The sequence below is a fragment of the Camelina sativa genome, chromosome 14 (genome assembly GCF_000633955.1).
Source record: "Camelina sativa cultivar DH55 chromosome 14, Cs, whole genome shotgun sequence".
NCBI classification, from domain to species: Eukaryota; Viridiplantae; Streptophyta; class Magnoliopsida; order Brassicales; family Brassicaceae; genus Camelina; species Camelina sativa.
Genome location: NC_025698.1, coordinates 24126839 through 24142416, shown reverse-complemented (window position 1 = coordinate 24142416; position 15578 = coordinate 24126839). Strand labels below are relative to the sequence as shown.

Below are 15578 nucleotides of genomic sequence, written 5' to 3'. Positions count from 1 at the left end.
ACTATTATACTCACAGAATCTGAAGTTATTGATTACAAACGTCCCTTTTTATCTTCTAATGTAACGCCCACCGTGGGGCTCGAACCCACGACCACAATGTTAAGAGCCTTGCGCTCTACCAACTGAGCTAGACGGGCTTGTTGTTGGTGATGTGGTTTATATAGAAATTAATACGTGTTAACGTATTTAACAAACCCTAAGAAGATAAACACAAATATTGAGTTCCCTTTAAACTCGATCAAGGCATCTGCACGATCTCCAAACATATATATTTTTATTTTAGTGACATTCCTTGCAAATATGATGGTATAGGAATTGTATAAAATAATTCCAATAAAAAAACGAGTATTTCAAAATCCATGTTTAGATCTTTTACAAATATAATATTCTTGTAATGTTATTAAAATACCTCATTGCATGTAACCATTGACTTTTGATATGAGAAAAATATCATGAATGTCAAGTTAGGAGTATAAAATTTAAGTATATATAGACAGCTAATTAAGTAAAGTACGAAGAGGGATGGTGTTGACATTAATAATTGTTCAATTGTAAAACCATTGTCCTTGTTGAAGCTTATAAAACGAGACAACAAATCGACCAGGTTACACAACACACACGTCTTAAGAAAACGAGAGAGAAAGGTAAATTTAAGATCGATCAATGGAGAAAAAGTTTTTGTACGGTTTGGTTGTAATGCTCATATACTTGGTGGGTAGTGGCTTTAGTCAAGGTATAAATAACTATCTGACATGGTGTCGCTGTGAACTTGAGCATGAACCAATTGATGAGTTCGTTCAGTTCACATAGTGACATAAGGTGATGGAGATACACAACTACTACAGTATTCTCTACCGAATTGATGACCTTATGGCGAGGTTTAAACGCCATTGATGACTCTACAATGAGTATGAAACCGTGAAGATGCTTTGAAGATGGTCCAATCTTATATGTGGAGGGTGTTAGGAGATCTCAAAGATTACGAGATCGAGTTAAATGGAAAGTTAACATTTGTATAATATTTTTTTATTGTCAAATAAATAGATTTACTATTATTGAATATGTAAAAAACTTGTTAGACAAGATATGACATTGTATAAATATAAGCCTAAAGGCTAATGAATAAAATGAGAAAAACTATTTCACTATTAAGGTTTCCTTCAAATCTATCACTATCTCGTACATTAATATATATATATATATATATCAGAGTTAAATTACTACTCCTAACAGAATTCCTAACAGAATTTTTTATCTCTTTGTTTGATGATCCATCATTGATTATATTCGATGTGTGTAAGTAGGGGAAGTGAAATGGTTGAGTAACGACGAAGTTGAATGGCAAATTCTTCTGACCACTACTCAAGTTCCTATAGTGGTTACGGTAACGTCCTCGTTGTGCGGTGAACCATGCGCTACCATGGACAGTAGCCTGGTTGACGCGGCTGAATTCTATCGTAACCAAAATGCATTACGTAAAGCCGATGTTTTGAAGAATTCATTCTTTGCGAGACTTTACAATATAGCCAAAGTCGATCATCATAGTCTTCAAAAGTGGAAAAGAGATAAGTCGTTTACAAGATGATTTATCTTGGGGTGCAATTGCTGACATGATCGACTCTTCAGTCTTCGCCATGCCTCCCTCCGATTCCTCCCCAGCACCCTCTCCCATTCAATAGTGTCCGTCTCATTTATGTATTTTGTGTGTTTGCTTCTTTCGTCATCAAACCGTTGCATATGTTGTTGTATTATGATTGTACGTTGATGTGTTAACATGATAAGTCAATGATTAAATTTATACATGACATCACAAATAAAGATTACTAGGTAATAGCCGGCACTATGTGCGGGATAAATCTATTTAAAGAAAATTATTAGAAGTAAAATTATTATTTTAGAACCAATATTTGTTTGTGTCAAACATAACATGTAACTAAAGTTTTTTATTTATTTATTCAAAGCTGCGTTTTTCGTGTAAAAAATATGTTTCACCCGTGAAATCTTTAAATGTGTAAGAGAAAATATTGATAATATGTTATTATTTATTGCAGCATGTATTTTGTGTGGTTTAAAAATCAAACTCATATCTCTTATGGTTTATTTTGTAATCATAACAATTTTGCATGTTTCTTATGTAACCATAACAACATATATTAAATTACTCGGTAGTTTAATTAATTAATTTTATTATATGTTAGTAACAATCAGATCTAAACTAAATTTTCTGAAGATAATCTAATTTATTGATTTAATATTTGTGATTAGGCTATTTAAATCTTTTGAGTTAGTCGGTTTGTTAATATTTTCTATAAATAACAGATTATTACCAAAAAAACTATTATTAAAAAATTAATGAAATTTCAAAATCAACGTATTCGTGTAAGAATACATTTCACCCGAGAGTTATGTGAACTTGGTAAAGAAAATATTTATAAAATATTACAATTTATGGAAATATATATTTTTGTGTTCTTTAAAAATCAAAGTTTTTCTATTTATGGTTAATCGAGTAATTATAACAATTTTTCATAATCTAATAATCACTCATTTTAAATATATTATGATTTTTTTTGGGTACTGAGTTTATCTATAATGATAAGGGTTATTGTCTCATTCCTTTTTAATAGCATAGATTAATGTGCAATTAAAACATATATTCCTATTCGGTTATCAATATTTCCATTTTTAATGAATAATCACACTAAATGTTGAGAGTAATTAGTTTACATACTTAGATATATATAAATAATCACACATCATGATATCCCATAATTTGTTGTCATTTTTATTTTATTTATGAATAAATCTATATTTATTGGGAATTAAGTTTCCTTTAATGAGTTGGAGATAATTCAGGGGTAATATATATATATATATATATATTTATAATCAATTGTAATAACTAGTGAAAGCTTGGGAATTAAGTTTCCTTTTATGACATTTTTTATAATTTTTTTGGTAGAAATAACATTTTTATATGATTTTGTTAATACGTTATATGTTTAATAAGTTATATGTTCTTTATTTTTATTAACTTTATATGTTTTTACAACGTTGTTAGAATATTTTACTTATATTGATTTTAAAAAATCAATATTTTATATTGATTTCTTAAAAATAATATAACTTTAACTTGTATATTTGTAAGTAAATTTTAGGGTTATTGTAGGAATGATAAGGGGTAATATATATAAGGGTTATTTTAGGGGTAATGAGTTGGAGATAATTCAGGGGTAATATATATATATATATATATATATATATATATATATATATATTTTAGAGTTATTTTAGGGTTTTTTTAGGGTTATTGTAAGTAAATTATGTTTCCTTTAATGAGTTGGAGATAATTCAGGGGTAATATATATATATATATATATATATATCTATATATATATATATATATATATTTTATATTGATTTCTTAAAAATAATATAACTTTGACTTGTATATTTGTAAGTAAATTTTAGTGAAATTTTGACTTAAAATAGTATATAATTATTTAATTAGTTTTAATATGTGATATATAAATTTGTGTGAGAATTGATGACATATATAATTAATAATAATTATTCCGTTATTTAAGGGTTTTTTTGCTGAATATGTCTCGAGCTCTCTGGCGGCAACATATCAGCTTTTTCAAAAGACTGTTTCTCTATTAATATATAAGGGATTTATGACCAGAGAATTAAGGGTATAAAAATTCATCTAAATTATGTTCTCCGTCATAGGCTTATATGATTGGACTTTGTTATCACAACTATAGATATATATATATATACTGAAGACGGATAATCCTCATCCAGAGACTAAGAGGCTACGGGATATGTTGAATCTAGAATTCACACAATGAATTTGTTTGAGTGGGGAAGAAATTCATTTAAGATCTCTCTCTAAAAACTGGATTAAAGCTAGAAAATAAAGAGGGGTTATGATCTCTTGAGGAAGAAGTTAGGGTTTTTCTCAAGAACAATGAAGAATTAGGGCTTTTGTATTAATTGCTGGATCCTTTACAAGGAGAGGATATCTCTCTATTTATATGAATGCATTGATTACAAGATAAGTCTATTTTCCTTAAATCTCTGATCTTCAAATATGGTAAATTTCCTATTCTGATGATCAGGTCGGGCTTAGGGGGCGGTCTCGGAGGTCGTTCAAGTGACTTCGCCGGGCTTCTGCTTATAGGTCCGTTTAGCTAGCCCAAAAGGGGGGGGAGGGGGTCCCCGGTTTAGTTGATGTACAAAATTACTCGGTTTACCTTCGGTTTAGGTTAGTATGTCGTGGGTGCTAAATCCCGCACCAACAGGATCCGCTGATGATATGGACAGAGAGTAGAAAGATAAGATACTTTGAATAGTACAAGTGTACAACCCATAATTGTGCTTAACTAAAACCGAAATGGCAAGTCATATGTATGATTTTTAGGATTTTTTACCATGATATATATGAATTACAAAGAAAAAGAACTACAAAGACATGAGAAGAAAAAGAATTACAAAGACATGAGAGTTTCAAATGTGATTGGGGTAAAATTGAAGCCTACGCAGAGGTTTGTCTCCAAGTCCATTGCTTTTTCTAAAATATTTATCTCATATTCCTCTATATTTGACTTTTCGGAACATCTTTCTCATTGGATCCATATCTATAACATGAAAAGATTCTAGCACCGCCCATTTGGTACATAAATCAGTTCACCATCATTAGCGATACTTATTAGTTTGAAAAGGTTTTCCGAACCCTTATCATAGTGAGAAAGATAATAGCTTGATAATATAAAAAACCATTGATGCATCTGCATTTTCCATTCGAAGGTAAACACAATGTAGTGTGCATGCCGTATGGTAAATCTTAGGAGGATGAGTGTCGTTTTTTTAACATTGGAACGAATCAGATCAATAATATAATTAATCATGGAGAACGGTCAAAACCAACTACAAGCATAGCCCTTGCTCTCTGGCAAACGCACACTTACATATAGACCATGCAGACGATGCATCTATGATGGAGACTCAGAGAACAATTTCAAGCTAGTAGGTATCACTAATGATGGTGAATTGATTTTACGTACCAAAATCTTTGATGTTATATTGATCCAATGAGAAAGACACTTTTAGAAGAGTCAAACACGTTGTGTTCCTAAAAAATAAAGAAGGTATAAAATACGCCTAAATGTTTCTATGTGCATTCATGTTTTGTAAATTATATAGATCAAAAAATTAAATAACCTTATTAATCGGGAAAAAAAGGATATATATATATATATATATATATGAGAAAATTATTAGTTCTGCTATACATAGTACCAAAGATTTTCTCCAATGTCATTTCTCCTAAAACCTTTTCCCGTCTTCCACAAGCCTACATCTAAAATACTATTATATCCTTATTTCTTTTAACCTAAAACTAATTCATTTATTTTAGCTTTCTTTTCTCAGAGTTGAAACGCAAACTTTTTTTTTTTCAGATCTCTTTTTTTTTGTCAAGTCCTAGATCTCTTATTCTAGCTCAAGACTTCTCCTCTTCTTCCATCTCAGTTGCCATACACAGCGGTGTTGCGATCCTCCATACTCATCTTCTTCCTTCTCAGTGGCTCTCTATGGTGGTGCTATGAACCTCTATACTCATCTTCTTCCATCTCAGTCGCTCTGTACGGCGGTGTTGCGAACCTCCCTAGTGTTCTATAATATTCACCTCACTTGGTTGAGGATGACAGCTTGCATTGGTAAATAACTTGTTTATCCGCTGGTTGGTTGTACGATTCTTTTTGTGCCTCACCTGTAGAGGTGGACCAAGTTAAAGTTATTGACGGACAAATATTGTCAACCAAGCAGATCTGGTCCACTAAGGAGACGGAAGGACATAATGTTGTCCACTAACCTGTTCGGACGTTTAATCTGGTCCACCGGAGGCACAATAAGATTGGTTTGCGGCAGAAAGCCTGCAGGGTGGAGAAAATGGTTTCATGTTACTGATGGACAAGTATCATCAACCAAGCGGTATGGTCCATTATGACAGCGAATGACATAATTGGGATAGACAAATGTTGTCAACCAAGCGGATATTGTCTACTAAAAAACGAAGAACATAAATGTGGTGGACAAAACTTTTCGGACAGTAAATCTGGTCCACTAGAGGCATAATAAGATCGGTACATGCGTAATCAGACCTAGTGATGGACAAGTAGAGTCAAACCAAGCAGATTTGGTCAACTTTAGAGGTCAAAGGACAAATTGGAGATGGACTAAACATGATTGAGCGTTGGATCTGGTCCACCATAAGTTCAACATATGTGACTTTTTGTGCCGCAAAATTCACCACTCCTCCAATTTTTTTCCTTAAATCATCTCTTTCTTTAGTTCAAGGGTACATTAGTCTTTTCATTCTCTGCTTACTCCACAAAACTGGCATTTTTGATGAGAGAACAAAAAACTGGCATTTGGGAGAAATTTTTGAATGAAAATGGCATTATTAATAAAAATTCCTATATATATATATATATATATATAATCATAAAATTTTAAAAAATCGCGAAGACTTCAACTAGATTGCAAAGACTAAATACATAATTAAAAGATTTAAAACAAATAAAATCAAAAGTTGCATATATAAAAAATAAGAAGAAATTAACCCAAGACAAAGAATCACAGAGACATGAGGGTTTCAATGTGATTGGGTGAATATTGGACTCCACGGAAAGCTTTGTCATCTCCAAGTCCATTGCGTCGTCTAAAGTCTTTATCTGCAACTCCTTTGTATTTGACTCTTCTAAACGTCACCCTCACTGGATCGATATATACAACATCAAAAGACTCAAACACCGTGTTCGGTACGTAAATCAGTTCACCATCATTAGTGGTACCTATAAGCTTGAAGTTGTTCTCCGCACCACGATCATAGTGAGAAATAGGTAAAAAGCTATGACTCGACCATTCACTCTTCTCTGCATCCTCTAAAACCCACATAAGAAGACTATTCTTGATCTGATAGGAATAACAACCAAGATAAGCTAACTTCCCTTTATAAGATACCATCATCGTAGGCGCAACCCCACCTCCCCATGGTAATGTTATCTTATGAAACTTTTCAGAGTTTACATCAAAGCTCATTATAAACTTATTAGGACCAATCTCAGCTCGATAGTATAAAACACCGTTGATGCATCTGCATGGTCCGTAATTGTCTTTGCGGTTCCCACGACAAGGGCGATGTTTGTAGTTGTTTTTGACTGTTCTCCATGATTTTTCAACTGATTCCACTGTTAAACCCTACACTCATCAGATAATTTATCAGACTGCATGGACACAAGTTTGAGTTTACCTTCGACTGGATCGTACCCTAAAAAGGTTGTCAAAGTCTCCCAACTCGTGTCCGGTTTGGGTAAAGGCAAAAACTTTCTCATAGTAGGGTTCCAAAGTATAGGTTTTGTCCCTCTCTGAAAGCAGATCAAACCGTGGACGGACTCGGTTTTGATGGTGAAGCAAACACTTTTTGGATAGGTTGTATAGTAACTATCAAGAATCTGAGAAGAGGAATACGAATAAGACTCTTTGGGAATCCGATTCTGTTGAGGGATCGTGACAACGAAGAACCTGTTATCTTCTTTGAAGAAGAACAAAAGATTAGGTCGAGTCTCGAACGAGTTGGTGAAAATTGAAATACGGAGCGGTGGTGATTGATGACCAAAGCTTCGAAACAGAACGAAACCTCACGACGGACTTCGCTGGCAGCCGTAAGAATATCTCTGAGGTTACATCGACAGGTGTGAACGACGGCGATGAAGTTTTACGTCTTTTTCTCTGCGTATTTTCGTTCGTCTCTTCTTCTCTTTGCTCCATCTTTTTGATCGAAACCCTAATTCGTTACTTCTTCTTTCTTCTCTGTTATAAAGTATCTGATCTGATCTCTCACGACTTGTTTTGCTTCCCTTCAGATATATTTAGTTAGGGATGTATTAATGTAGGATTTACAATATGGATAGAATAGGTATTGTAATAGGAATGAAATTATTATAACTATTTTTCAAATAATATATTAAGGAAATCTTATTATATAAAGGTTTTAACTACGAAACTATCTCATGCGTATCTGTCAATTTGTTTTTGTTTTTGAGATTAGTTTTTTTAGTTAGTTAAGGAAAATAAAGTTTAAGATTCCTATTTTTCAATAGAATTCCGTTCCTGAAACTAATTATGGATGGATAGTAAACAAATTTGCCTGAGTTATTGATATCAAAAGATTTGGCTGAGTTCTTTAAACAGGAAAAGGTCAGAGATAAACCGGCGCCGTTTTGGATAATCTACTAAACAGATCAGTGTTAGTTGTAGTAGCGAAGACTTTGTTAGCTCTCCAGCATTGGCTCTTGTTTAACGGTGAAATAATCCCCTGCGTTCTCGTCTACCACATCACTGCTCAAATGCAAATGACCAACAAAACATTCATCAGACCAGTTTAGTCATTAAACACATTTATCCAAATTTGAAGATTGTGTGTCTATTAAAAAAACCTGTCTGGCGCTTCGGATTTGGGAATCAATGTGATCTTCTTTGACGTGAAATGTTTGAGAAAATGTGGTAGTTTTCTTTCTTGGCATAACTCGAACAGATGGTTCAAAAACTCATTGAATTGCTTTGGTTCCTGCTCATATATGTAAAGAAGACTACATGAAAAACAGAACTTGAAAAAGGTTTTGAGAGCAAATAAACAAGTTGGGATAGAGAAAAGAGATGTGACCTGCTCCAAGACGCAGCCTTTACGAAGAGCGAGCACACATTCCAATGCTTTGTCACCCTCATCAGTACAATTTTCGACGAGCTTCACTATTCGGTTTTTCATTTGTGTGATTGCTTTAGTGGCCCAATCATGGTTATCTCTGCGGGATATCATGGCTTCAAAATCTTGAATTGGGTTTGTATCTCCGACTATATCAATTTTGTTCTCATTGGCATCATAAGTAATCATGCGATTGTCTTCATCATCTGAACCCGATGGTTTATCCCGTAACAATCTCTTAGAAGCCTTCTTCAACTGCATTGAAAGTCATGTCAAAGAATTAAGAATGAGATAATTCAGGCTCCCTTCTGAAAGCTGATGATTCAGGAAAAAACATACCTTCGGATTCTCCTTGACTTCAAAACTTCCACGAAAGGCATCCATTATGGATTTATTGTTGGAAGAGAGTTCAGGATCCTGCTCCATAATTCTCTTGAATGTTTCATCCATTGGAGGTAAAGCAGCATCCGTGAATTTTGATTTCAGCTCAAGGTATTCATAAAACCGCTGATAAAATATTTCATCGATATGAGTTGAAAAGATTAACCTGCAACAATTATGCATAGTCAAAAGCATAACAAAACTGGAATTACCTGCAAAACCGGGTTAGGAGTAAGATCAGGCAGTAGTACTTCCTCTTTAGCAGAAGGTGCAAGGTCAAGCATCTTAACCAAATTATCTGCTACTGCTTGCTGTTGTTCATCTGGCTTCCATGATGCCGGAAGTTTGTTGAAAGAAGGAAATGGAAACTCGCGGACATCTTCGGCGAAAGGTAGCACATTGAAGTAAAATGAATCAGGCTGCAAAAAAGGTAAAATGATCATTAAAATAATCAGCTTCAAATAGAAGTATTCCTCTGAGCAGTGAAAACTATCAAACTTACGGTGTCTTCTCTTTCAGAAACATTTGGAGTCAGGACGCCAACAACCACATTGCCTTGTCCATTTCTCCAGACACAACGTACAATTGCTACCTTGTTTGTTTCCTTCATTTCTCTTGCAATGGCTGAGACCGCAAGAACAGATTTTTCTTTGTTCGGGTCAGGAACAACTATATTCACGTCTTTCATATAATAATGTCTTCATTGACATGCAGATCAAAACATTAAAACAACTTTCTCTTAAACTTTGAACAATTAAGAGTTTACAAGTAAACATAGATATATGTGTTTATGCTTACCGCAGTATGTTTGATGCCTCAGTAAATCCCAAAAGCTTCATGCCTTTGTCAGTTTTGAACTTGAGTGTTTCTATCTCATCTGGTGATATAGGAATAACTTGAGGTCCATAGCGAAAGCCCTTGACCCTTTCTTCTGGAGCAATAACCTGAGTAGATTCTGCAGTAACTTTGTAATCATAATCAATTTTCACTTCATGTTTCGCAAACTTGTCAGTTGGAGGCGCTTTGTCAGAATACAATTGTAGAGTGGGAAGTCTCTCTTCAGCCACTTTCTTATAAACCCACACCTAAAAATTCAGATTTTTATTCTCAGAGATATTTATGAACAGTTATATAAACTTGAATGAACTTAAGTATTGAATAACACCAAAGAACAGCAAGTTGGATGATATCTATAAACACTACACAACAAGCAAAAGAAACAACAACAAAAAAACTTACCTTAATCTTCATTGTTGGGTTAATTTCAAGGTCGCCCCTGAACAAAGTAACTGGAGCAACCCTTCGGGTCTTTAAGGAACCTAGCAGTGAGAGTGGACTCTCAACATTCACTGTTTTTGCAATGGCGTTGCTGGAGAACAAATTCAACAAATGATCATTCTCCTCAATCACTTTCTCATGAGCATCACCAATTAAATTGGACCTCATGACAATGCTTTCCATCTTTATACCCTCTGCAGCCATTTTCGTAGCGATAGTGCTGACTTGATCATCTTTCGTCCCTTCAAATGGATCTTTGGTAGGACAAGCAGCATTCGTGATGAGACACATCCGTTTTTTCCCCTTTTGCCCACCACTATACATCTTTATAAGCATATCCATCCCAACAATCACAGCATCAAGAACTGAAGCCAGTCAAAGAACCAATGAAACTAAACAAAACAAAAATGGCAAAAACAGCAAATTTAGCAGTAAACTAGCAAGCAGGATACAGTCGCCAGCTACGGTTCCTCGAGGTAGCTGCTTTACATGCTCAGCCACGACTTCATCAACAACTCTTATATTCCTTAAAACCGTAACATGCTCATATCCACCTATTTCCCTAGCAAGCTCGTTTCCAGTTTCTGCAGAGGTCACATGAAACACATTATTTTCGAAGTACAACGAATAGGCGATAAAGAGCCACATCAACCATTCTGCTACTAAAGAGGATAGATAACTAATCCACTACTCAAAATCAAACTGCATGCCTCAGGAAAGAAAAGAGTATCGATAATACAACTTGTGGATAAAAAGATTGAACCAGTAAGAAGAAGAAGAAACAGAGAAAGACCTTCAGTTCCAAATACAACAATTCCAACTTCATCATACTTGTTGTAAATCAACTGCAACCAAAACCAAATATGAAAAATCCAAAAGAAGAAGGCTGAAACTGAGAAGAGAAGAAGAAAGATATCCAATACCTTCTTCTGTAGTAGCAAAGAACATGCCTTTTCAACATCAGGGAGAACACTATGCATCGCTGGACCAACATCGATCAACAAAACTAACCCTTCCTGCTTCGAAGAACACATGGAATCAGTATAATTCCCGAATAAGAATATTCAAATCAAACCCAAGAGATCACTTCAAGAGCAGTTCATAGAATGAATAAACGAGATATCAACAGTAAACAAGAAGAACACTAGGCTAATGTTTAAATGGTAATTATCACTACAAGATGCATAAAACGAAATCAAACTCAAGTAAACTAGCAATACCAGAAAAAGTATGCAGGAATGGAGAAAAAAACATGCATGGAACTAAGCGGGAAAAAAAGAAACATCAATGGAAACAAACAGATAACATGAAATTATTCATGAATTGATTTCTGAAGACACCTTAGTCAAAATCACGAAGTTTGAAATGTAAGGAAGTAAAAAAAAACGAGCAAATTTTACCCGATTTCGAGCCATTGACTACACAACTTGTACTGGAAGACGAAAGTGAAGACGAAGGTCGAAGAAGAAGGAGACGAAAGAAAGATGATTTGGAGAAGACGAAGGATCTCTCTCGTTCTTTTTCACTGACTGATTCTTAAAATGATATAGGCCCATTGGGCTTAAATATACAAGACGTCCATAAAACCTAATTTTATTTTACATTTAATTTTTGTTTTTGGTTTTTTTTAGAAAAACTTGATGACAAATGATTTATGAGAAATAGAAGAATAATGTATTATATAGTTAATTTATTTGTATATACCACAATAAAATTAAAGATATATTTTGTTCATTTGTTGTGTCATTTTAGGAAAATTTACGGCTGACCGATAAATAACTAAAGTATGAATAATTAAAAAAAAAAAGAGATACTCATGTAAATGATATTTACATGTGAATAGTTTACCCATGAAATAAATGAGATGAAAAAAAATAGAGATGAACAGTTTTTATCTTGTTCTTCTCATGTAAAGTGGAAGAAAACTTTTTTTTTCTTTTTCTCCTCATTATTCATCTCATATGAGATGAAAGCAAAGGAAAGAGATGAATAATCAAATTTTCATTTTTTAATCAGTCTTTTTCTCCAAAAGTGGCTACCATTCACAGTTACTATGGATATTTCCGCTGTATTAAAAGAAAACTCCTAGGTATTATCCCTTAAACTATATGTGTAGATCGTAGGAACTTTCTTTCTTGAATCGTTTGATAGAATCTTTTATATTGTTTGGTAGGAGATATATATTTCACCATTTTCTTATAGTCAAATAATGCAGTCCTTTGAAGTATAGTTATCTTGAGGAAAAAGGTATAGCTGAAGATGTATAGTCGAAATAACTTCCTATCACGTGTGTGCTATGGGAGACGATATCACCAAACCCAAAGTCATCATCTTACCATCCCACCTTGTCCCCACATCATCAAGAAAAGAAAACCATGAGGATCCCTTCACCATCAGCTCCGATATGTAGACTTGCTTCGACGTAGGTTCAGGTTCAGGCGTTCAGCAAAAGGGCTTACAAAAGTTACCATTCCGTTTGAATAATGGTCAGTGGAAATTAAACTTTATAACGCAAAGAAAAAAGTTTTAATTTCAAGATCTCGATCGTATCGTACATCGTGCATAATCATTATGCCATAATGGTCGTAATTAAGTGGCTTGGTTACATAATAATAGCGGATGCAGTTGCAAAAGAATGTTTTCATCTCAAGTGAGAATGCTTTTTTATTCGAGTTTACCTTAAATAACTATCTTAATGTTGGACATATCTAGCTTTCATCTAAGTCACCTTATGTGCATTTTGAATTTTTCTGTTCATTATTAAAAATTGATTTGAAGGTTAAAAAAGAAAAGGAAAGATGGAAACAAAAAGGAAAGAAGAATATATCAAGAAATTATCAGAAAATTATTCCACAAACACCATGTCATTCAATTAAGTTTGTCTTCTTTAATATTAGTATGTACCACACTGTTCAGATTAAATGAGCAAAGTTACGCCCAAGATTAAAAGATTCAACCTCGCGCCACCACACACGCATGGTTGTTGCTTCTTACACCAATAATAATTGTAAATATTTGTATATAGCTGTCAAATTCAGACTTTTCTTCAAATATGCAAAACATACATAAACAGTTGGATTGTTTTGTTTGTCAACTTTCAAATTATAAAAAGACAAACATGTAGATTATATTACAATTTATTTATTTTTCTTACAATTTCTAAAATTTAAAGATAAGAAACATGAAACAAAAAAACCATTATATAGAGAAAATAATAAGTATAACAATGATTTTTTTTTAAAAAATTAAGCTTTAAAACATGATAATCTTATACTTATATGTCCCGTTTAGATTTTTAGGAATTTCCAAACCTACGAATTTTTATATAATTTAGAAAAAAAGAAGAAGAAGAAGATAAGAATAAAGATCACAAAGAATATATAAGAATTTATTGCATTTTGGACCTCTATTATTATCATTAATACTATTTTATTTTGTTTGTCCCATATGGAAGTTGGGATTTAAAATAAATAAAAAAGTTAAAGAATTCTTTTTACTTTTCTAAAATAAATATTTAAAAGAGTTTTTTTTTTTGTTTTTTATTTATTTATTTTATAATATACTATTATTTTACTAATACATTTAATATAGGAAGGCATGGGGGGTCAAATGCAAATAAACACCCAACACAGAAACCAAACCCTAATTTCTCTTTTTGTATTTGTTATTTTTCCCCTGTCTTCTTCTTCTTTATTCTTTTAGGCGAATTTCTCAATTGCGTTCAAGCAAAGCACCTCTTCTTCTTACCTCCCAAATTTCGTGGATTTTATATTTATTCTTCTTCGATTCTTCTCTTTCTTGTACCTTTCGGTGTGTAGAATTCTCAATCGGATCTGCTCGACATTTGATTTATATAAGTCATCATGATTCTGAGTCAAACGATGGTTGCTGAAGCTGAGATCAGGGTTCTTGACGTTAAGTGCCATATCTCCGCTCCCAAAGATCAGAATAATTATCAGATCGACGAAGTTCGAGTTTCTGACTCTGTTCGTGCTGAGATTTCCGGTTCTGCTGAAACGCCTCGATTTGGATCGGTATGTCTTTTTTTTTTTTTAGGGTTCTTCATCTGAATCTCTTAATTGGGTTTCCAATTTTTTTGGAAATTATCCATTAAATTGCAAGTGGGATCAGATTATTGTTGATTCTTCATCCTCAAAATTGAGTCTTTTTTGGTGGGTTAGATTTAGGTTTTTTGTTTGTTTCCTCTGTAAGCATATCGATGTTGAATCTGGCTTGCTCTGTTCACGAAGAATCATGTAGACAATGCAAGTTAGTTTGGTGTTTTTTAAGGGAAAAAGTTATGCCTTTTGTTATATTGCGAAGACTGTTAGGTATAGGTGTTCATAGATTAGTTTTAATATTGATGAAGGAACGACTTTAATGCGCTTTTAAAATGTTGATCTTGCTCTGTTCTGGTTGTTCTGTTTATCTTTTTTTTTTTGCAAAGTTTACTGTTTTATCTGATCTATGAACGGTTATGTTAAACTAATGTACTTTTGTTGTAACAGGGCATGAGTTGTGTGACTACTACTATTGAAGATTCAACTAGTGAGTTTATCCCAGCTATACGATCTGGGAGCTTTGCTGACATTCGAAGCCGAGAAACCATGGAGGATGAACACGTTTGCATTGACGACTTGTCAGCTCATCTTGGATCCTTCAACTTCTCGTTACCAAGTGCTTTTTATGGTGTGTTTGATGGCCATGGTGGGCCTGAGGCAGCAGTTTACATGAAGGAGAACTTGACAAGATTGTTTTTTCAAGATGCTGCGTTTCCGGAGATGCCCTCCATTGTGGACGCTTTTTTCTTAGAAGAGCTGGAGAATTCTCACCGAAAGGCTTTTGCTTTGGCTGATCTTGCCATGGCTGATGAAAGCATTGTCAGTGGTTCTTGTGGGACAACTGCTTTGACCGCTCTCATAATTGGACGACATCTTTTGGTTGCTAATGCTGGAGATTGCCGCGCAGTGTTATGTAGAAGAGGAGTTGCTGTTGATATGTCTTTCGATCACAGATCAACATATGAGCCAGAACGAAAGCGGATTGAGGATTTAGGAGGATACTTTGAGGACGGATACCTCAACGGGGTCCTTGCTGTCACCCGTGCCATTGGGGATTGGGAGCTGAAGAATCCTTTCACTAAGTCCTC

The 15578-nt window shown here is 33.9% G+C and overlaps 2 protein-coding genes, 1 non-coding gene and 1 pseudogene across 3 annotated transcripts in view; 1 reads left to right on the top strand and 3 right to left on the bottom strand.

The window, feature by feature from the left end:
• On the bottom strand, positions 65 to 137 carry TRNAK-CUU. Its single transcript has one exon. It is a non-coding gene; the product is annotated as a tRNA-Lys (tRNA).
• On the bottom strand, positions 6643 to 7902 carry LOC109128859 (annotated as a pseudogene).
• On the bottom strand, positions 8196 to 11938 carry LOC104742311 (ATP-dependent DNA helicase 2 subunit KU80). Its single transcript, XM_010463304.2, has 12 exons — positions 11830 to 11938; positions 11353 to 11445; positions 11223 to 11274; positions 10882 to 11013; positions 10391 to 10794; positions 9950 to 10236; positions 9654 to 9849; positions 9364 to 9570; positions 9110 to 9277; positions 8732 to 9025; positions 8505 to 8635; positions 8196 to 8406 (listed from the first exon to the last, which is right to left on the bottom strand). The coding sequence occupies exons 1-12, from the start codon at positions 11842 to 11844 to the stop codon at positions 8340 to 8342; spliced, it is 2046 nt and encodes a 681-aa protein (XP_010461606.1). The 5' UTR covers positions 11845 to 11938; the 3' UTR covers positions 8196 to 8339.
• The window catches only part of LOC104742310 (probable protein phosphatase 2C 13), a 4233-nt gene continuing 2719 nt past the window's right edge, over positions 14065 to 15578 (top strand). Inside the window, exons 1-2 of the mRNA XM_010463302.2 lie at positions 14065 to 14463; positions 14938 to 15530. Of these exons, the coding sequence (XP_010461604.1) occupies positions 14293 to 14463; positions 14938 to 15530 (764 nt within the window). The 5' untranslated portion in view covers positions 14065 to 14292. The remainder of the gene's footprint in view (positions 14464 to 14937; positions 15531 to 15578) is intronic.

What these genes read in the sequence shown, in the direction of transcription:
- LOC104742311 (XM_010463304.2), bottom strand. An exon ending in TTTCTGAAAGAGAAGACACC is followed by an intron (nt 9,571 to 9,653) that starts GTAAGTTTGATA and finishes CCTTTTTTGCAG; the next exon opens with CCTGATTCATTTTACTTCAA. An exon ending in AAGGCTGCGTCTTGGAGCAG is followed by an intron (nt 8,636 to 8,731) that starts GTCACATCTCTT and finishes ATATATGAGCAG; the next exon opens with GAACCAAAGCAATTCAATGA.